The 21439-nt window shown below is 45.6% G+C and overlaps 1 protein-coding gene and 1 long non-coding RNA gene across 14 annotated transcripts in view; one reads left to right on the top strand and one right to left on the bottom strand.

Annotated features, from left to right (window-relative positions):
* TMEM219 (transmembrane protein 219) overlaps positions 1–21242 on the top strand; it is a 29017-nt gene extending 7775 nt beyond the window's left edge. The window contains exons 1-7 of one of the 13 annotated variants that reach the window (XR_013524775.1): positions 8918–8971; positions 9925–10123; positions 10245–10434; positions 16554–16783; positions 19299–19466; positions 19853–19933; positions 21145–21242. Coding sequence is in view for 8 of the 13 variants with exons in the window: in XM_035267371.3 (XP_035123262.1) it covers positions 9922–10123; positions 10245–10434; positions 16554–16783; positions 19299–19433 (757 nt within the window). In the remaining 5 variants the exon portion in view is untranslated. Of the gene's footprint in view, positions 1–8917; positions 9521–9921; positions 10124–10244; positions 10435–16553; positions 16784–19298; positions 19467–19852; positions 19934–21144 lie in introns of those variants that run through there. The other 12 variants (XR_013524773.1, XR_013524774.1, XR_013524776.1 and 9 more) reach the window with 12 other exon arrangements.
* LOC128929251 (uncharacterized) lies at positions 1435–8847 on the bottom strand. The gene is made up of 2 exons (XR_008475396.2): positions 8341–8847; positions 1435–2129 (listed from the first exon to the last, which is right to left on the bottom strand). It is a non-coding gene; the product is annotated as an uncharacterized LOC128929251 (long non-coding RNA).
* Positions 21243–21439: the final 197 nt, after the last annotated feature.

The following is a 21439-nucleotide window of genomic DNA, read 5'->3' as shown; positions in this document are numbered from 1 at the left end:
CCTCCTGCCTCTGCCTCCCTAAGAGCTGGGATTAGAGGCATGAGCCACAGTACCCGGCCTGGAAGTTACACTTATTTATTTATTTTTTTTGGTCTTTTTTTGTTGTGAAACTGTCTCAAAAAAAAAAAAAAAAGAAAAAAAAGATAAGAGTACTGTATACACCAAAATGACAGTGTTATAATAGCCTGTATTTTTCCATGCGCTTACTATTACCAGTGAATTTTGTACCTTCAAATGATTTCTTACTGCTCCTTTCCTTTCAAATTGAAGAACTCCCCTTAGCATTTCTTGTAGGACAGGTCTGTGTTGATGAAATCCTTCAGCTTTTGTTTGTCTGGGAAAGTCTTTATTTCTTCTTCATGTTTGAAGAACATTTTTATTTTGTTTTTTTGAGATGGAGGGTCGCTCTTGTTACCCAGGCTGGAGTGCAATGGCGGGATCTTGGCTCACCGCACCTCCGCCTCCTGGGTTCAGGCAATTCTCTTGCCTCAGCCTCCTGAGTAGCTGGGATTACAGGCCTGCGCCACCATGCCCAGCTAATTTTTTGTATTTTTAGTAGAGACGGGGTTTCACCATGTTGACCAGGATGGTCTCGATCTCTAGACCTCGTGATCCACCCACCTCGGCCTCCCAAAGTGCTGGGATTACAGGCTTGAGCCACCGCGCCTGGCCTTGAAGAACATTTTTACCAGACATATTATTCTAGGGTAAATTTTTTTTCCTTTAGCACCCTAAATATGTCATGCCATTCTTTCCTGGCCTGTAAGGTTTTCACTTAAAAGCCTACTGCCAGACATGTTTTAGAACTCCATTGTATGTTTTTGTTGTTGTTGTTTTTATTTTTTTTTTTTGAGATAGAGTCTTGCTCTGTCACCCAGATTAGAGTGCAGTGGTGTGATCTCAGCTTACTGCAACCTCTACCTCCCAGGTTCAAGTAATTCTCCTGCCTCAGCCTCCCGAGTAGCTGGGACTATAGATGTGCACCACCTTGCCTGGCTAATTTTTTCCTATTTTTAGTAGAGACAGGGTTTCACCATGTTGGTCAGGCCAGTCTCAAACTTCTGACCTCAAATGATCTGCCTGCTTTGGCCTCCCAAAGTGCTGGGAGTCAGGCAGTGGCATAAGGCACTGTGCCCAGCCTCCACTGTATATTATTTGGTTCTTTTCTCTTGCTGCTTTTAGGATCCTTTATCCTTGACCTTTGAGAGTTTGATTATTATTGAGGTAGTCTTCTTTGGGCTAAATCTGCTTGGTGTTCTATAACCTTGTTCTTGAATGTTGATATTTTTCTCTAGGTTTTAGAAGTTCTATTATTATTCCTTGAATAAACTTTCTACCCCTATATCTTTCTCTACTTCCTCTAGTAAGGCTAATAACACTTAGATTTGCCCTTTAGAGGCTATTTTCTAGATCTTGTGGGTGTTTTAAAAATTATTTTCTATTCTTTTTTCTTCTGTCTCTTCTGCCTATGTGTTTTTTTTTTTTAAATAAAGATGGGGTTTCACCATGTTGGCCAGGCTGGTCTCGAACTCCTGACCTCAAGTGATCTGCCCACCTCAGCCTCTCAAAGTGCTAGGATTACAGGCATGAGCCACCACGCCTGGCCTATGTGTTTTCAAATAGCCTCTCTTCAAGCTCACTAATTCTTTCTTCTGCTTCATCAATTCTGCTATTAAGGAACTTTAATGCATTCTTTAGTATGTCATGTCAATTACATTTTCAACTCCAGAATTTCTGCTTATTTTTAGTTATTTCAATCTCTTTGTTAAATTTATCTTATAGAATTCTGAGTTCCTTCTCTGTGTTATTGTGAATTTCTTCGTTTCCTCAAAACATCTTTTTTGAATTTTCTGTCTGAAAGGTCACATCTGTGTTTCTCCAGGATTAGTCCCAGGTGCCTGATTTGGTTCATTTGGTGGCATCATGTCTTCCTGGATGGTCTTGATGCTTGTGGATGTTCATCGGTGTCTGCACATAGAAGAGTTTGGTATTTACTGTAGTCTTTGCAGTCTGGGCTTGTTTGTGCCCATCTTTTTGGGAAGGTATTCCAGGTGCTCAAAGAGACTTTAGCTCCAAGTCCAATAACACTGTGGTTCTTGTGGACTCATAGAAGTATTGCCTTGGTGGCCCTAGATAAGATCCAGAAAAATTCTCTGATTACTAGGCAGAGACTCTTGTTCTCTTTCCTTACTCTCTCCCAAATAAATGGAGGCTCTGTCTCTGTACTGTGCTGCCTGGAGCTAGGAGTGGGGTGATGCAAGCATTCTCATGACCATAACCACTGGGACTGTGCTGGGTCATACCCAAAGCCAGTACAGCACTGGGTCTCACCCGTCGCCCACTGTAACCACTACCCAGATACCACCTATGATCACTCAGCGCCCTAGCGCTCTACAATCAGCAGCTGGGACCACCAGTCAGATTTATATCTTTCCTTTCAGCGCAGTGAGTTTCCCCAGGCCCTGGGAGGGTCCAGAGATGCTGTCTGGGAGCTAAGGATTAGAGTCAAAAACCTTAGAAATCTACCTGGTGTTGTATTCTACTGCAGCTAAGCTGGGACTCAAACCACAAGACAAAGTTCTTCCCACTCTACCACCCACTTTCCACGGATAGAGGAGCCTCTCCCAGTGGCTGCCACCACCACTGGCCCACAGATAATTCTGCCCACAGAGGGTTCTGAACACTCACTTAAAGCCCAAAGGCTCTTCAAGCCAACTTATGGTGAATGCTCTCAGGCCTGGGACTTACCCTTTAGGACAGTGGTCCCCCTCTGACTCATGGCAGGTCCAAAAATGTCCAAGAACTTAGATCTGAACTCAAGAACCCCAAACATCTGTTTGGTGCTCTACCCCACTGTGGCTGAGCTGATACCTAAGGTGCAAGACAAAGTTCCCTTTACTTTTCTCTCTGTTTTTCTCCAGCAGTGGTCTTTCACCAGAGCCACCATAGCTGGGAATGTGCTCAGCCTCCCCTGAAGCCAGCACAACTCAGACTCTCATCCAAGGCCCACAGATACTACCTGAGTATTGCTGTTGGCTATTCAGGTACCAAGGGCTCCTTGGTCAGCAGATGATAAGTCCTGCCAGGAGTCGGTCCTTCCCTTCAGGACAGCAGGCTCCCTCCTGGCCCAGCATGTGTCTAGAAATGTCATCTAGGAGCTAGGGCCTGGAATGAGGGCCTCATGCCTCTGCCTGGTGCTCTATCCTATTGTAGCTGATCTGGTATCCAAGATGCAAGACAAAATCCTTTTTACTCTTTGTTTCCCTCTCCTCAAGCAGAAGGAAAGAGTTACTTTCGTTGCTGTGAGCGATGCCGCCTAGGATTGGGGAAGGGTGGTTCATGCACTCCCTTAGCTGCCCCAGCTGGTGTCTACCTATGTCCTGTGCCACCCTAGTCCACTGATTCTAAGCCCAGCCCAGCACTAGGACTTGCCTAAAGGTTCCAGTCCTTGTATCCTAAAATGCCTTTCAAATTTACCTAGGACCCCAGAGCATTTTAGCCTGCAGTGGCAAAGCCTGGCACAACTTGAGTTCTGACCACTGTGATGGATGATTCCCTCTGGTCCAGGCTGATACAAATGCTCCCTCCTTGGATAGGCACAGGCTGAATCCAGCATGGTTTTGCTCTCCACTGCGACAGGGCAGCACAAAGTTCATTGCCAAGTCCCCCAGGTCATGCGCTCTCTCTCTCACTCTCTCTCCTCCAAGTGTACAGTTTCTCTCTGTGCCATGCAGCTACTGCTGGGGGTGGGAGAGGAGTAGTATGAGCGATTCAAGACTGTCTTTCCTGGCCCAGTGTGGTGGCTCACGCCTGTAATCTCAGCACTTTGGGAGGCCAAGGAGGGCGGATCAACTTGAGGTCAGGAGTTCAAGACCAGCCTGGCCAACATGGCAAAACCCCATCTCTACTAAAAATACAAAAAAAATTAGCTGGGCCTGGTGACATGCGCCTGTAGTCCCAGCTACTAGGGAGGCTGAGGCCAGGAGAATCACTTGAACCTGGGAAGCAGAAGTTGTAGTGAGCTGAGATTGTGCCACTGCACTCCAACCCGGGCAACCAGAGTGAAACTCTGCTGAAAGAAATGAAGAAAGAAAGGAAGAAAGAAAGGAAGAAAGGAAGAAAGGAAGAAGGAAAGAAGGAAAGAAAGAAAGAAATTTAAAAAAAAAGAAGAGGAAGAAAAACAAAAATATTATGCAAACATGCATTTTTCTAGGGAAAGAGTCCCTAGCTAGATTATAGTTTGAAGAGGCCAGAGATCATGAATACTTTATCCACCACCATATTCCCAGCCCACAGAATACAGCCTGGCAGCCAACAGACACTTACTGAATGAACAAGCCTCAACCAGGCTTTCTTATTCCCACATGCTAGGCTGTGGTCAGGCTTCAATCATAACCCAACTTCTGCCACCCAATATATGTGTGACCTTGGTTAAATTACTTAAACCAGCAGTCCCCAAATTTTTTGGCGCCAGGGACCAGTTTCATGGAAGACAATGTTTCCACCAGGGAGGAATGGTTTTGGAATGATTCAAGCACATTACATTTATTGTGTACTTTATTTCTATTATTATTACATTATAATGTATGATAAAATAATTATACAACTCATCACAAAGTAGAATCAGTGGGATCCTTAAGCATGTTTTCCTGCAACTAGATGGCCCCATCTGGTATTGATGGGAGACGGTGACAGATCATCAGGCATTAGATTCTCATAAGGAGCAACCTAGATACCATGCATGCACCGTTCACAATAGGGTTCATGCTCCTAGGAGAATCTAATGCCACCACTGATCGGACAGAAGGCAGAGCTCAGGTGGTAAAAAGGGATGGGGAACAGCTGGAAATATAGATGAAGCTTCCATCACCAACCAGTCACTTCCTGCTGTATGGCCCAATTCCTAACAGGCCACAGACCAGTACTGGCCCCACAGCCCAGAGTTGGGGACCCCTGACTTAAACTAAGGGCCAGGTTTCCAGAGTGACATCCACTTTAAAGGCTTGTTGAGTGGATTAAATCAAAATGTTGGTATACTTGGCCTGGCGCAGTGGTTAACACCTGTAATCCCAGCACTTTGTAATCCCAGGCAGGTGGATCACCTGAGGTCAGGAGTTCAAGACCTGCCTGGCCAATATGATGAAACCCCATCTCTACTAAAAATACAAATAATTAGCTGGGTGTGGTGGCAGTCACCTGTAATCCCAGATACTCGGGAGGCTGAATCAAGAGAATTGTTTGAACCTGGGAGGTGGAGGTTGCAGTAAGCTGAGATTGCACCACTGCACTCCAATCTGGGCAACAAGAGTGGAAACTTCGTCTCAAAAACGAAGCAAAACAAAACAAAAAATGTTGGTATACTGTTGGAGCATTATAATGCACAACTAATTTCATGTCCTGTCCTGCTCTCCTACTACCACTTACTTTCTCTGTGTAAGTCGTTTGTTCCTGGGCCTCAAGGCAGTTCCTTGCTCTAACCAGTTTGCCTCTACTAGTCCATAGAATTGCTCAGTGTAGCCGAATGAGTAAATATCAATTATGGTCATTTATGGGAAGTAGAAAAGTTCCTTTTTAAAGTTTCCTTTCTTGTTAACGAATAAGTGTGCTAATAACTTTGTTAAGCCCTATCCTATGTAGTCGTTAGACATGCCGTGCTTACAGACACGTAGTATATTCTATTTCCCTGTACTTTAACCAAGATATCTGCTAGACATGCTCACAGGCATGTCCCAGCTCTCCATTGCTTTTACCTGTTTAGAAAATTTCAAGTTGTTAGGCAATTGGGTTTTAGTTTAAATTGTGAGGTCTGGCTCCAACCAATGGAAATCAGACACACCAGTAAGGAGGACCCTAAATGCATAAGGGATAAATTTGTGTGTTTTCCTTTGTTCATTGTACTCTCATGGCATCATGGCTGGCAAGAGTATCCTTCCTGCAGTCCAGGAAGTAAAAATTGTGTTGCTGAAAGATCCTTTGTCTCAGTACTAATTTTTCTTTGCAGCACCAAGCATCTATTTCCAACATATTCCAAAGCATAAGAATCATGAGGTGCAGTTCGCAATTCTTGACATCCCATGCTGTATGGGTCCTGTGCTGGCACTTTCAAGCCTTAACCCACAAATTAGGCTTGTCCTTAAGTAGAAGCATTGACAAAGTTTTTGCTACATAGATAGCAATTTTGTGCCTGGATCATAACAATCCTAAAAAAATTGCTGACTGAATAAACTGTTTAGTTTTTATTTATTTATTTATTATTTGAGATGGAGTCTCGCTGTCACTAGGCTGGAGTGCAGTGGCACCATGTCAGCTCACTGCAACCTCTGCCTCTCGGGCTCAAGCAATCCTCCTACCTCAGCCTCCAACGTATCTAGGACCACAGGCATGTGCCACCACACCTGGCTAACTTTGTACTTTTGGTAGAGATGGGGGATTTCTTCATGTTGGCCAGGCTGGTCTTGAACTCCAAAGCTCAAGCAAACTGCCTGCCTAGGCCTCCCAAAGTGCTAGGATTACCAGTGTCAGCCACCACACTGGCCTATTTTTAATTTTTTTTACAAACTGCCATACTGTTTTCCGTAGAAGCTGCACTATTTTACTTTATTTCATTTTATTTTGAGACAGTCTCACTCTGTCACTCAGGCTGGAGTGCAATGGCATGATCTCGGCTCACTGCAATCTCTGCCTCTGAGGTTCAAGTGATTCTCCTGCCTCAGCCTCCAAAGTAGCTGGGATTACAGGTGCCTGCCACCATGCCAGGCTAATTTTTGTATTTTTAGTAGAGACAAAGTTTCTCCATGTTGGCCAGGGTGGTCTCGAACTCCTGACTTCAGGCACTCTGCTCGCCTCGGCCTCCCAAAGTGCTGGGATTATAGGCTTGAGCTACTGTGCTAGGCCAGCTGCACCATTTTATATTCCTACCAACAGTGTACAAGTATTCTGATTTCTCCACATCCTCACCAACACTTGTTAGTTCCTGATTTTTGACGGGTATAAGGTGGTATTTCATTTCAGTTTTGACTTTCATTTACTTAGTGGTTAGTGTGGTTAAGCATCTTTTCATTTGGTTGTCGGTCATTTCTACGGTATGGTATATATTTCTTTGGAGAAATGTCTATTTTCAAGTCCTTTGACATTTTAATTGAGTTGTTTATTATTAAATTGTATGAGTTCTTTATATACTATAGATATTAACCCCTTATCATATATATGATTTGATAATATTTTCTCTCATTCTGTTGGTTGCTTTTTCACTGTTGTGTCCTTTGTTTTTGGGGGGTTGTTTTTTGAGTTTTCTTTTTTGAGAGTTTTGTTCTTTTGCCCAGGCTGGAGTGAAGTGGCGTGATCTCAGCTCACTGCAACCTCTGCTCCCCAAGTTCAAGCAACTCTCCTGCCTCAGCCTCCTGAGTAGCTGGGGTTATAATAGGCACCCGCCACCATGCCCGGCTAATTTTGTACTTTTAGTAGAGGCAGAGTTTCGCCATGTTGGCCAGGCTGGTTTTGAACTCCTGACCGCAGGTGATCCACCCATCTTGGCCTCCCAAAGTACTAGGATTACAGGCGTGAGCCACCATGCCTGGCCTATTGTGTCCTTTGATGTACAGAAAAGAACTGATGCACAGTCCTTTTCTGAATGTTCACAGCACCCTTGTCAAAAATCATTTGACTATTCAGGGTGTGGTAGCTCATTCAGTAATCCCAACACTTTGGGAGGCTGAGGCAGGAGGACTGCTTGAGGCCAGGAGTTGGAGACATGCCTGGCAATGTCTCAATTGTGTCCACACACAATGTAAAAATTAGCAGGGCATGGTGGGTGGTGTGCGACTACCAGGTGTCTTGACTACCCAGGAGGCTGAGGTGGGAGGATCTCTTGAGCCCAAGACGTCCAGGCTGCAGTGAGCTACGATTGTGTTATTGAATTCCAGCCTGGGCGACGAAGGAGCAGACTGTCTCAAAAAAAAAAAAAAAAAAAAGAAAAAGAAAAAGAAAAGATCATTTGACCATTTGACTGTATATGCGAAGGTTTTGTGCCATAAACTTTTGTGGCTGGTGATAGAAACGACATGGTCTCTGCCTTAAGGAAGCCACAGTCAAATTAAACAGATTCTGTTTCAAGTAGCATCTGTCCCGTGTGCTCAGTTGGCACTGGGCCCTTTCCTACCCTTTGCCCCTTAAGCTCCTGATCCAACCAGTGAGATAGGTAGGATGATCCTCTTTAGCAGAGGGGTAAACTTAGTCCACGAAAGGCGCAGCTATGGCTGATGCGAGGGCGCAGACAGTCAGGATTTGAACCCAGAGTTCCCGGCTCAATGTGTCATGCTACCTCAGGTTAGATGTTCTTACCTCTAAAACGTGGGCAGAAGTGAAATGAGAAGCTCTCTACTGAGCAGCTCTTCAACTCCATGAACCTATACTTTAAAGAGTCACCAGAAGCCAGGGTAGACGAGAAAGGTGCAGGCATTAAGCATGATCCTGGTGCACAGAAGAGCAGAGCCCAAAACACCACTCCCAGCCCCTGAGGACAGAATACTAAAGCGGCAGTCCTGCGGAGCTGAGTGGACCCCGAGTCCTCACCCGGAACCCGGGCGCGGCTGGGCTGTGCTATTGGTGAGGGTGGGGGACGCGCAACCCAAAAATGCCGGCAACGAGCTTCTTGGGACGGTTCTCGCACAGTTTCTCTGGAGGGAGCCAGCGGGCTTCTGAGACGTCTCTAGCACTCGCCCCTGGCATCGCTCCCATTTCCTCCTCTTCCGCGGAGGTTATTCTTCCCGGTGGCCCCTTCCTTGGGTGTCCCTTTGGTACGCCCCCACCCTGACCGGGAGTGGCGCGGCGAGCGCCCGCGTGGCCACTGCGCATGCGGACCGGGCGGAGTATAGGGTGGGCTGGGGAGGGAAGCGCGGAGCACGGACCCCGCCCCTTCGCGGCTCCGTGCGTGGCGTCGCTAGGGGCGCCGGCCTCCGCCGGGCCCAGAGGGGTAAGAGCGTGTGGCCGGAGGATCCGTCGCGCGAGACCGGGAGGGGACGAGGGTGTTGCGATCGTTCGGCGGGGGGGGCCTTCTCGGGAGGGGTTGCTCAGATGCACCGGCGGCCGCGGACCCCCAGGTTCCGCCCTCCCCTCCCTTTAATCCCCTTCCAGCCGGACGGGAGGCGGGGCAGGGGTGAGCATTTTGTGACACCTGCGTTTCCGTGGCTCCCTCCTCCTCCCCGGCCCCTGTTATCTTTTCGCCTTCCAGAAGTTATTTTCCATCAGGCTGTCGTTCTTTGCGTGGAAGCAGGAGGCGGGGTTCAGACCTTGGCCCTACCCCTCCTATGTTAAAGTCCGCAGGCCTCAGTTTCCCCCACAGTATTTTTTTTTGCCTGGCCTTACCTGGTTTTGAGGATCCTTACGGGAAAGAGAAAGGAAATGGACATTTGTTGAGTTCCTGCATGGCTAAATACCACGCAGACTGCTTCATCCGCCACGTTTAATCCTTATTACTTGGTGTTCTCAGAAGTCCCATTTCACGGATTCTTAAGCTCACAGAGTGAGTAACAGAAAGGGATTCATATCTAGCCATTTAGCTGCGAAGCCGCGTTCTTCCCCAGAGTCTTTCCTTGTCTGGGCTCTGGCTGGAAGTGTTCCTCAGCCAAACCCTCACCCCAGAACAGTGCTTCCTGTTTCCCTAGCTGAGAAGTCTCCCTTTCGGGTTCCTTTTTCCAGCACGGAGTGCCCTGCTCTGCCTCCGCTTAGATTACTTCAGAAATGAAAGGCAGAAAATACGTATCAAGCAATGCAGGGAGGTGAACTTTTGGAGTCAAGAACCCTGGATTCTTGTTCTGGCTCTGCCACTATGAGGCCTCGGGAAGTCCCTTGCCTTCTCTGAGCTTTTGCTTCTCTTTGTGTATAAGAGGTGCTCTTGTCCCATTCTCCCTCCCTGTCCTCCAGCAGGCTCTCCCTGGAGGCCCAGGCCCCTCTGCTCCCCATGGGCAACTGCCAGGCAGTGCACAACCTGCACCTGTGTCTGGCCCACCACCCACCTCTGGTCTGTGCCACTTTGATCCTGCTGCTCCTTGGCCTCTCCGGCCTGGGCCTTGGCAACTTCCTCCTCACCCACAGGACTGGCCTGCGCAGCCCTGACATTCCTCAGGTAAGTTTCACCCCCTCCAAACCGGCCCTTCCTTTCAACATAGACAGGCTTTTGCTGTCATCTTTGTTATCAGCTTTTGTAATCTCATCTCACCTGTCTCCCACCCTCCTTTTGCTTGTAGGACTGGGTCTCTTTTTTGAGATCTTTTGGCCAGTTGACCCTGTGTCCCAGGAATGGGACAGTCACAGGGAAGTGGCGAGGGTCTCACGTCGTGGGCTTACTGACCACCTTGAACTTTGGAGACAGTCCAGACAGGAACAAAACCCAGACATTCCAGGCCACAGTCCTGGGTAGTCAGATGGGATTGAAAGGTGAGATCAGAGGCTGGGTGTGGGTGGGGGGGGGGGGGGAGGCGCTGACACACCTGTAAGTAATCCCAGCATGTTGGGAGACCAAGGTGGGCGGATTATTTGAGGACAGGAGTTTGAGAATAGCCTGGCCAACATGGTGAAACCCCATCTCTACTAAAAATACAAAAATTAGCCGGGCATGATGGCAGGCACCTCTAATCCCAACTACTCGGGAGGCTGAGCCAGGAAAATCGCTTGAACCTGGGAGGCAGAGGTTGCAGTGAACCGAGATTGTGCCGCTGCACTCCAGCCTGGGTGACAGAGTGAGACTGTCTCAAAAAAAAATTAAAAATTGGCCAGTCGTGATGGCTCACACCTGTAATCCCAGCACTCTGGGAGGCCAAGGAGGGCAGATCATAATTCAGGAGTTTTGAGACCAGCCTGGCCAACATGGTGAATGCCATCTCTACCAGAAATAAAAAAATTAGCCAGGTGTAATGGTGTGTACCTGTAGTCCCAGCTACTCAGGAGGCTGAGGCAGGAGAATCACTTGAACCTGGGAGGTGGAGGTTGCAGTGAGCCGAGATTGTGCCACTGCACTCCAGCCTAGATGACAGACCAAGACTTCGTCTCAACAAATAAAAATAAAAAATAAAAACAAAAATTAGCCAGGTGTGGTGGTGGGTGCCTATAGTCCCAGTTACTTAGGAGGCTGAGGCAGCAGAATTGCTTGATCCTGGGAGACAGCTGCAGTGAGCAGAGATCACACGACTGTACTCTAGCCTGGGTGACAGACAGAGAGAGACTCTGTCTCAAAAGAAAAATAAAAATTAAAGGTGAGATCAGAGAGGACTGTGGGGTTGGGCATCAGAACACTCAGGGCTGGGTCCTGCCTCTGACCCCACCAATGATGACCTTGTGCACATCCCTGGACCTTAGTCACTTCTGTGATTAGGGCTTTCAGTGAACATGCTGCCAACAAGGTAGGTTTTTGTTTTTTTTTAAGATGGGGTTTCACCATGTTGGTCAGGTGGTCTTGAACTCCCGACCTCAGGTGATCCGCCCGCCTTGTCCTCCAAAGTGCTTGGATTACAGGCGTGAGCCACCAAGGTAGGTTTTCTACAAATACTTTCTTCCTCTGCCAGTTCTGATGTTCTCTGAGTCTTTCCTTGGAGGTCTGATGAGATAGGCTAGGTTTGACCTAATGTTTCTCATTCTTTAGCCACCTCCTTTTAGAGACACCTTCTTTTTCCTCAGGGATATCAGAGAAGCATAGTCTGTTCAATTAAACTAATGTCATAAGGGCCTGCTATGTGCTTAGCATACTCTATATGCTACAAAGGATGCAGAAAAAATTAGACACCATCAATTTCCAAAGAGCTTATAGTCCTCTGGGAAAATGACAAGCGAGAGACAGAAAGTAAAAATGTCAGTAGATGCCATTAATCCCTGTCTGACATTTGGCCTTATCTAAAATATTCGGAGATAAAGAGGGAAGGAAGAGAGTGGTATTTTCTGATTCCTGAGGTCTTTTACAGCACTCTCATTCTAAGATTCTCCTATGAGTACATATGCGTTGGGGGGGAGTGGGCCTTTACATGTCCAGGTGTACATGTATGTTAACAAAAATAAAGAATGTGTCTGATATACGCAGACTTGGGACAATTCTTCCCATTCTTTTTACTCTTAAGTAGATATATAATAGTTTTATTGAGATATGATTCATATACCATTCAATTCACCCATTGAAAGTATATGGTTAGGATTGGGCGTGGTGGCTCATGCCTGTAATCCTAGCACTTTGGGAGGCCAAGGCAGGCAGATCACTTGAGCTCAGGAGTTTGAGACCAGCCTGGGCAACATGGCAAGACTCTGTCTCTACTGAAAATACAAAAACATAGCCGGGCATGGTAGTGCACACCTGTGGTCTTAGCTTCTCAGGAGACTGGGACAGGAGGTAAAGCTTGCAGTAAGCTGAGATCATGCCACTGCACTCCAGCCAGGGTGACGGAGTGAGACCCTGTCTCAATGAATGAATGAATGAATGAATGAATGTACCATTAGGACAGGTGATGGCTTGAGCTCAGAGTTTGAGACCAGCCTGGGCAACATAGTCACAAAAGTATGCAGGCATCACCACAGTCCGTTTTAGATCATTTTCATCACCCCAAAAAGAAACTGTACCCATTAGCAGTCCCTTCCTGCCACACCCCCATCTCCCAGCCCTAGTCAACCATTCATCTACTTTCTGTCTCTAGATTTGCCTAGCCTAGTCATTTCATATATAATGGTCTTTTGTGACTGGCTTCTTTCACTTGGTATGATGTTTTAAAGTTTCATCTGTGTTGTATATATCGGTATTTCATTTTTTTAATTTAAATTTTTAAATCTTTTTTGAGACAGTTTTGCTCTTGTCGCCCAGACTGGAGTACAATGACAAAATCTCAGCTCACTGCAACCTCCACCTCTTGGGTTCAGGTGATTCTTCTGCCTCAGCCTCCTGAACAGTTGGGATTACAGGCACACATCACCACGCCTGGCTGTTTTCATTTTAGTAGAGACGGGGTTTCACCATGTTGGCCAGACTGGTCTCGAATGCCTGACCTCATGATCCACCCACCTCAGCCTCCCAAAGTGCTGGGATTACAGGCATGAGCCATCTTGCCCAGCCAGTATTTTATTTTATTTTTTATTGCTGAATAACGTTCATTGTATGAATATTCCTCATTTTCTTTTATTCAATCATCATGTGATTGACAGTGGGTTGTTTCCTTTTTCACTATTATGAATGATGCTACCTTGAGTGTTCCTCAGTGTTGTCATGGCATGTTTAATTTCTCTTGAAAATATACTTACAAGTAGAATATATAATAACACTATGTTTAATCATTTGAGAGCTACCAGACTGTTTTGCAAAGTGACTACGCCATTTTATATTCCCACCAACATGAGGCTTCCAGTTTCTTCACATCCTCATCAACACTTGTTATTATTCATCTTTTTTATTATAGCCATCATAGCATGAAGTCTGTGGTTCTGATTTGCATTGTCTTGATGGCTGAGAAGAGTTGATACTGATTTTTCATGCACTCAGTGGTCATTTATATGTCTTCTTTAGAGAAATGTATTCACAGTCTTGGCCCATTTTTAAAATTGGGTAATTTGTCTTTTAGTTATTATAAGAGTTTTGTGGCTGGGCATGGTGGCTTACGCCTGTTAACCCAGCACTTTGGGAGGCCGAGGTGGGAGGATCACCTGAAGGAGTTCAAGTCCAGCCTGGCTAACATGTTTCTACTTAGAAAAAATGAGCCAGGCATGGTGGTGTGCCCCTGTAATCCCGGCTACTCAGGAAGCTGAGGCAGGAGAATTGTTTGAACCTGGGAGCTAGAGGTTGCAGTGAGTCAAGATCACACCATTGCACTCCAGCTTGGGCAACAAAAGCAAAACTGCATCTCAAAAAAAAAAAAAAAAAAAAAAAGTTTTTTATACTTTCTAGAAACAAGTCCCTTGTCTGAGAAATGATTTACAGATCATTTCTTCCATTTTGTGAGTTGTTTTTTTCACATTGTTGATGGTTCTGTGAAACACAAAAGTTTTTAATTTTAATTTTTTTTTTTTGAGACAAGTTTCGCTCCATTATCCAGACTGGAGTGCATTGGTGCAGTCTCAGCTCACTATAACCTCTGCCTCCCAGATTCAAGCATTCATCTGTGTCGGCCTCCCAAGTAGCTGGGATTACAGGTGTCCACCACCACACCCAGCTAATTTTTCGTACTTTTAGTAGAGACAGGGTTTCATCATATTGGCCAGGCTGGTCTTGAACTCCTGGCCTTAAGTGATCCACCTACCTTGTCCTCCCAAAATGGTGGGATTACAGGCATGAGCCACCATGCCCAGCCAAAATTTTTTAATTTTGGTAAAGTCCAATTTATCTATTTTTCTCTTTTGTTTCTTGTGCTGCTTTTTTGTCTGTGGTTTTTTTTTTTTTTGTTTGTTTGTTTTATGAGACAGGGTCTCACTCTGTTGCCCAGACTGGCATGCGGTGGTGTGGTCACAGCTCACTGTAGCCTTGACCTCCGGGGCCCAGGTGATCCTCCCAACTCAGCCTCCTAGTAGCTGGGACCAATATTCTGGCTAATTTTTACATTTTTTTATATAGATGGGGTCTCACTATGTTACCCAGGATAATCTCAAACTACTGGGCTCAAGTAATTCTCCTGCCTCAGCCTCCTAAAGTGCTGGGATTACAGGCATGAGTACCAGGCCTGTTACCCAATTGTTTTATTTATTTATTTATTTATTTTTCTTTTTTCTTTCTTATTCTTTATTCTTTTTTAATCCACTAGAGAGCAATACTCAATTGTTTTAATTTATTTTCTCCTGATTGCTAGTAGCGTTGAGCCTTCTCTTATGGTTTATTGCTCATTTTCATGTTGTCTGTGAATTACCTGTTTGCTCATTTTTCTTTTAAGTTATTTGTCTTTTTCTCCTTGATTTGTAGAAGGCCTTTATTCTAGATAATGAAACTTTTTGTCATTTAAATATATTATAGGTATTTTCAACCAATATGTTACTTGTTTTTTTTACTTATCTTTCATTGCATAGAAGTCTTTACTTTTTATGAGGTTAGGTTTATCACTCTTATCCTTTATTATGACTTTTAGATTTTGTTTTTCATAGGAAGGCCTTCCTAATTTTAAAATTAGAAAATATTCTTTCCAGGCGCAGTGGCTGATGGCTGTAATCCCAGCACTTTGGGAGGCCAAGGCAGGTGGATCATCTGAGGTCAGGAGTTCAAGACCAGCCTGGCCAACATGATGAAACCCCAGCTCTAACTAAAAATACAAAAAATTAGCTGGGGGTGGTGGTGAAAGCCTGTAATCCCAGCAACTCAGGAGGCTGAGGCAGGAGAATCACTTAAACCCGGGAGGTGGAGATTGCAGTGAGCCAAGATCATGCCACTGCACTCCATTTTAGGCAACAAGAGTGAAACTCTATCTCAAAAATAATAAAATAAAATAAAATATTCTTCTGTATTTTAATACTTAAGATTTTTTTTTTTTTTTTTTTTTTAGTTTGTATAGTTCTTTAACACATCTGGACTTTATATTATGAGATAACAGATGCTATGATTTTTTTCTACATGGACATTTTCCCAAGGCCATTTACTGAGGCCATCCTTTCCCCACTAATTTAAAATAGGGTGAGAACCTTTTAATGGATTTTGTTACCAAGTGGGAAACTACTTTCTTAAAAAGAATGAGCTAGTTTATGCAAACTGACATTGGCAGTGTGTATCTGTCCGTTTCACTGCAGGCTTGCCAGTATTGGTATCATTGTTGTATTGATGGTAATTTAAGTTAATTTAAATTACAACTTAATTTGTGTTTATAAGTTATTTTCACTTCTCAGTGATATAAATAATGATATATGGAATATTTTATTGAATAGAATCAATGCCAAATCACCTGGTATCATAGAAAGCCTTAAAAACTGAGTTGGGCCAGGTGCAGTGGCTCATGCCTACAATCCCAGCGTTTTGGGAGGTCAAGGTAGCAAGATCACTTGAGCCCAAGAGTTTGAGTCCAGCCTGGGCAACACAGTGAGACCCTGTCTCTACAAAAAAATTTAAAAGTTAGCCAGGCAGGTGGTGCATGCTTTTTTTTTTTGCCCCCAGGACAGGGTCTCACTCTGTTGCCCAAAATGGAATGCAGTGGTGCAATCACAGCTCACTGTAGCCTTGACCTCCTAGGCCCAGGTGATCCTCCCAACTGAACCTCCTGAGTAGCTGGGACCACTAGCCTGGCTAATTTTTGTATTTTTTATAGAGATGGTGTCTCACTATTTTGCCCGGGCTAATCTCAAACTTCTGGGCTCAAGTAGTCTCACCTACTCAGGAGACTGAGGTGGATTACTTGAGCCAGGAGGTTGAGGCTGCAGTGAGCTGTGATTATGCCACTGCACTCCAGCCTGGGCGGCAGAGTGAGACCCCATTCAAAAAAAAAGAGGAAATACAAGAAAAGAAGTGTGAAAGTGTGAAAATGTGAAGAAATACAAGAAAAGAAGTGTGAAAGTGTGAAGATGGAGGCTCCCGCCTCACCCCTCATTTTCTTCCATCTTCTCTTCTATGCCTTTCACAGGATCTGCTGCAGGACAACTGGTCCTCATCACAGCCAGGGTGACCACAGAAAGGACTGCAGGAACCTGCTTGTATTTCAGTGCTGTTCCAGGAATCCTGCCCTCCAGCCAGCCACCCATATCCTGCTCAGAGGAGGGGGCCGGAAATGTCACCCTGAGCCCTAGAATGGGTGAGGAGTGTGTTAGGGTCTGGAGTCACGAAGGCCTTGTGCTAACCAAGCTGCTCACTTCGGTAAGAGCCTCAGATCAGTCGCTAGGGTTTTGTAGACTCCATGTTGACTACTGTATCTTGAAGGTTCCTGGAAGCAACTCTACCTTGTAGAAAAAGCACAGGTTTTATAACCCTGCCTTGGGGGCTGTGTGACCTACAACAAGTGTCTAAACATCTGAGAGGCAGCTTCCTCATCTGTAAATCAGAAAACATGACCCTATCTCTTAATTCCACCAAATAAGGATTAAATGATAATGACTGTGAAGTGCCCAGCACAACATAGAGATTTGATAAATGACAGCTGTTATTATTTACTGTTGTCTTTAAAACATTATCTCTACCTCAAAGGATTTCGGAAGCTGTAATAAGAGGCAAATGGGCTAATTGCTATTAGACAAGTGTGAGCAGCACGTTTTCAAACACGAAGTAAGGAGCCATTAACCCTAACGTGAACACTTATGGAGAGTGCTTCACAGAGAAGGTGGCATTTACACAAGAGCATTGTGTACAGTAGTTTATCGTGCACAGAGTGCTCTCAGGGTTCATTAACTCATTTGATCTTAAAATAGCCTTCTGAGGTAGCTGTTATCCCATTTTACAGATGAGGAGAACAGTTTAGAGAGAGGGAGTGAATTGCTAAAGGCCACACAACTGGTTAAGTGGCAGAACCAGGGTTGCAACCCACACCTTCTGTGTGGTCAGGATGATCCTTGAAGAATGAGGAAGATTTGGACAGGGATTGCAGCAGAGGAGTTTCAGGAGACGGGGAGGCACACTCCAGACAAAGGCACCAGGATGGGTACAGGTCTAGAGATTGATAAGTGTTGGTCGGGTGTGGAGCCTGTAATCTCAGCACTTTGGGAGGCTGAGGCAGGCACATCACCTGAGGTCAGGAGTTCAAGACTAGCCTGGCCAACATGGTGAAACCTTGTCTCTACAAAAATACAAAAACTAGCCAGGCATGATGGCAAGTGCCTATAATCCCAGTTACTCAGGAGGCTAAGGCGGGAAAATCGCTTGATCCCAGGAGGTGGAGGTTGTAGTGAGCCAAGACTGCACCACTGCACTCCAGCTTGGCGATAGAGCAAAATTCCCTCTCAAAAAAGAAAAAAAAAAAAAAGAAAAGTGTTCAGTTAGGCCTCACACCTGTAATTCCAGCACTTTGAGAGGCCAAAGCAAGGAGAATGCCTGAGGCCAGGAGTTCAAGACCAGCCTGGGCAACACAGCAAGACCCTGTTTCTTAAAAAAACATTTTTTTTTTTTTTATTAGCAGGGTATAGTGCTGCACACCTGTAGTCCCAGCAACTCAGGAGGCTGAGGTGGGAGGATCCTTTGATCCTAGAAGTTTGAGGCTGCAGTGAGCCATGATTGTGCCACTGCACTCCAGCCTGAGTGACACAGGGAGACTCTATCTCAAGAAGGAAAAAAAAAGAAGTGTTCAGCCTTTGGGAACACTCCATGATGAGAGGCTTAGGAAGGAGAAAGGCACGAGACCCTGGGGATCTGATCAACAGGTGCTGTGAATGCAGGCTAGAGGGCTATGACCTGATGCTGAAGACTGTGGGGCCTCTGAGGAGTTTTAAAGAGGAGAGAGAGCCATTCCCCTGGTACTGGGTGGAGGAGATTAGCTGAGTGGAGGGCCATCAGTCAGGAGGCTGCTGCACACTCCAGTCTCACCTTTGAAACGATCCCATGAAGTACGGTGGCTCCCGCCTGTAATCCCAGCAATTTGAGCGGCCAAGGTGGGTGGATCCCTTGAGGTCAGGAGTTTGATACCAGCCTGGCCAACATGGTGAAACCCTGTCTGTACTAAAAATTTAAACATTAGCCAGATGTTTTGGTGGGCACCTGTAATCCCAGCTACTCTACGGGGAGGCTGAGGCAGAATTGCTGGAACTTGGAAGGGAGAGGTTGCAGTGAGCCGAGTTCAGGCCACTGCACTCCAGCCTGGGCAACAGAGTGAGACTGCATCTCAAAAGAAGAGAAAAAGACCCCATGAGGAGCGCGATCTGGGACCTGGAATCAGAGATGTGGTTTCTACATCCAGCACTGCTAGCACATCTTTAAAAGGTGGATCATAATGAAGTTTCCCGTCTCATGGAGTCATGATGAGGGTTCAGGTTGATAATTGGGTAAGAAAGTTGTTTTTAAACTATCAGGACAAATGTTCTAGCCTGGACAACATGGTGAAAGCCCGTCTCTACAAAAAATCCAAAAAAAATTAGCCAGGCATGGTGGCATATACCTGTGGTCCCAGGTACTCAGGAGGCTGAGGTAGGAGGATTGCTGCAGCTCAGGAAGCGGAGGATGCAGTGAGTCGAGATCGCACCACTGCACTCCAGCCTGGGTGACCAGAGTGAGACCCTGTCTCAAAAAAAAAAAAAAAAAAAGACAAATGTCAACTTATATGAAAATAACATTTTCCTTTCAGTTGTTCCCTAGATGTGGAGAGCTGTCTCCCTCATGGAGGCTCCCTCTATGGCCCTTGGGCTGGGTTCAGATGTCCTCCTCCTCTCCTCCCTGTATCCCTCTCTAGGAGGAGCTGGCTCTGTGTGGCTCTAGGCTGCTGGTCTTGGGCTCCTTCCTGCTTCTCTTCTGTGGCCTCTGCTGTGTCACTGCTGTGTGCTTCCACCCGCGCCGGGAGTCCCACTGGTCTAGAACCCGGCTCTGAGGGCACTGGCCTAGTTCCCGACTCGTTTCTCAGGTGAGGTTCTTTGCTCCATTCCTGTGGGAACAGGGAATGGGGCGGGGGTGGAGGTTGTAACTGGGGTAGAGCAGATCCTTGCACTCTTCCTCAAGTGCTGCAGCTTCTGAGTCCTTGAGAACCTCTTCAACCACGGCTCTCCCTTAGGGACTGGGAATAATTTGACACTGTCAGCATTCAATATTTTTCTAAATACTTTTACTTTTTTATTATAAAATATTTAACACTCATGTAGAAAAGTCCAAAAGCATAAAAGGACAGCTTGGCAAATTGTTATAAAGTGGATACTTATAAATACCATTTAGGAGGGACGGAGGAGAATATTACCAGCAGTCAGAAACCCCCCATGGTCCCTTCCTTCCTCACAATGCCCTCCCTCTCCTTAGAAATAACTACTGTTGGCCTGGCACAGTGGCTCATGCCTGTAATCCCAGCACTTTGGGAGGCTGAGGCGGGCAGATCATGAGGTAAGGAGTTTGATAGCAACCTGGCCAACATGGTGAAACCCTGTCTTTATTAAAAATACAACAGAATTAGCCAGGCGTGGTAGTAGGTGCCTGTAATCCCAGCTACTTGGGAGGCTGAAGGCAGGAGAATTGCTTGAACTTGAGAGGCAGAGGTTGCAGTGAGCCAAGACCTCACCACTGTACTCCAGCCTGGGCGACAGAGTGAGACTGTTTCAAAAAAAAACAAAAAACAAAAAACAAAAAACTACTGTCCTGCTTTCTAATTTATTGCCAAGTATGTCTTCCTAAATAATATGGTTTGGTTTTACTTTTTTTGAACCTATATAGACAGAATTATACATATTCTTTTGTGGCTGAATTCTTTCAAGAAACACTGTGATTTTAAGACTCATCCATAACTAGTTCACATCCAAGTATTTGGGTAACAATGGTGAGTTAAGAAGGTTCACGTTTGATGATTCATCCTGGATATGAACCATGTTTGTCTTGCTTTTGTCCTGAAATCCTGATACCCAGTTTTACGATGGTAATTTTGTAAAATTCAACTTGAACCTCTCAGAAGAGTCTAATTGATGATGCCCATTTACTGGGGACATATTATGTGCCCAAGAACTTGACATGTACCTTCTCTCTTCCATTTAGTCATCATTACATTTAGAAAAAGTTGATTCTATTGACAAGATCTTTGGAGGGAATCAGCTTCATAAACCTGGCGGCGGGTGGGAGCCATATTGGTTAACTAGTTTACCCGTCAGCTCACTAAAGGAAAAAATATTTCTGCAAAAAATCTTCACTTGTCAGAGGGGGTGCATGTAATTTCAGAGGCCCATGTGTTATGCATCCAGCTTTTTAACTGGTCTCAGCTTGAGTTGGCTGCAGTGCCCTAGGAAGTTCCTGTGGGAGAAGTGGAAACAGTTCAGGCCCAGGGAACTGATCAGTCCAGAGGAACTGGAAGCTCAAGATCAACTCTGCTTATTTTGCTGATGGCTGGGCCTAAAGGCTCCAACCACCTGCTTGGGACAGGAAATGACAGGACCCTCTCAACCTTGGATTGGGAAAGGAGGGCTTCCTGGCCCCTGGCAGACCCCGGGGTCCTGAGGCTGCCCTAGTTGAGATTAAATGCCTGTATTGGTCTCTAGCTGTCACTCCCTCTGCTCCTTACCCTAGCAGCTTTCTGACTTGTTCTGTTGTTTTATTCTCTTTCTCCTTAGGTGTGAATCAATTTCTTTGGCCTTGGCTCTGAGTTGGAAAAGGTTTTAGAAAAATTGAAAAGCTGGAATGTGGGGGAAAATAAAAGCTTTTTTGCCCAGTGGTGTCAGGTGTTTATTGGGGGTTGGATTGAGGTGGGGATTTTAGGGTAGGCAGGCTTAGAAGTTTTGGGGAACTCTGTTTACTGTTTAGTTTGGACACAGGTTGGCATAGGGCATAGGTTACTTCAGCCCTCCCCATGGTTGGCTTGGCTTTGGAAAACACCTGTCTTGTTTTCTTCTACAAAATAAAATGGAT

This window comes from Callithrix jacchus, chromosome 12 (genome assembly GCF_049354715.1).
Source record: "Callithrix jacchus isolate 240 chromosome 12, calJac240_pri, whole genome shotgun sequence".
Taxonomy (NCBI): domain Eukaryota; kingdom Metazoa; phylum Chordata; class Mammalia; order Primates; family Cebidae; genus Callithrix; species Callithrix jacchus.
This window is presented reverse-complemented; position numbering and strand designations above follow the sequence as displayed.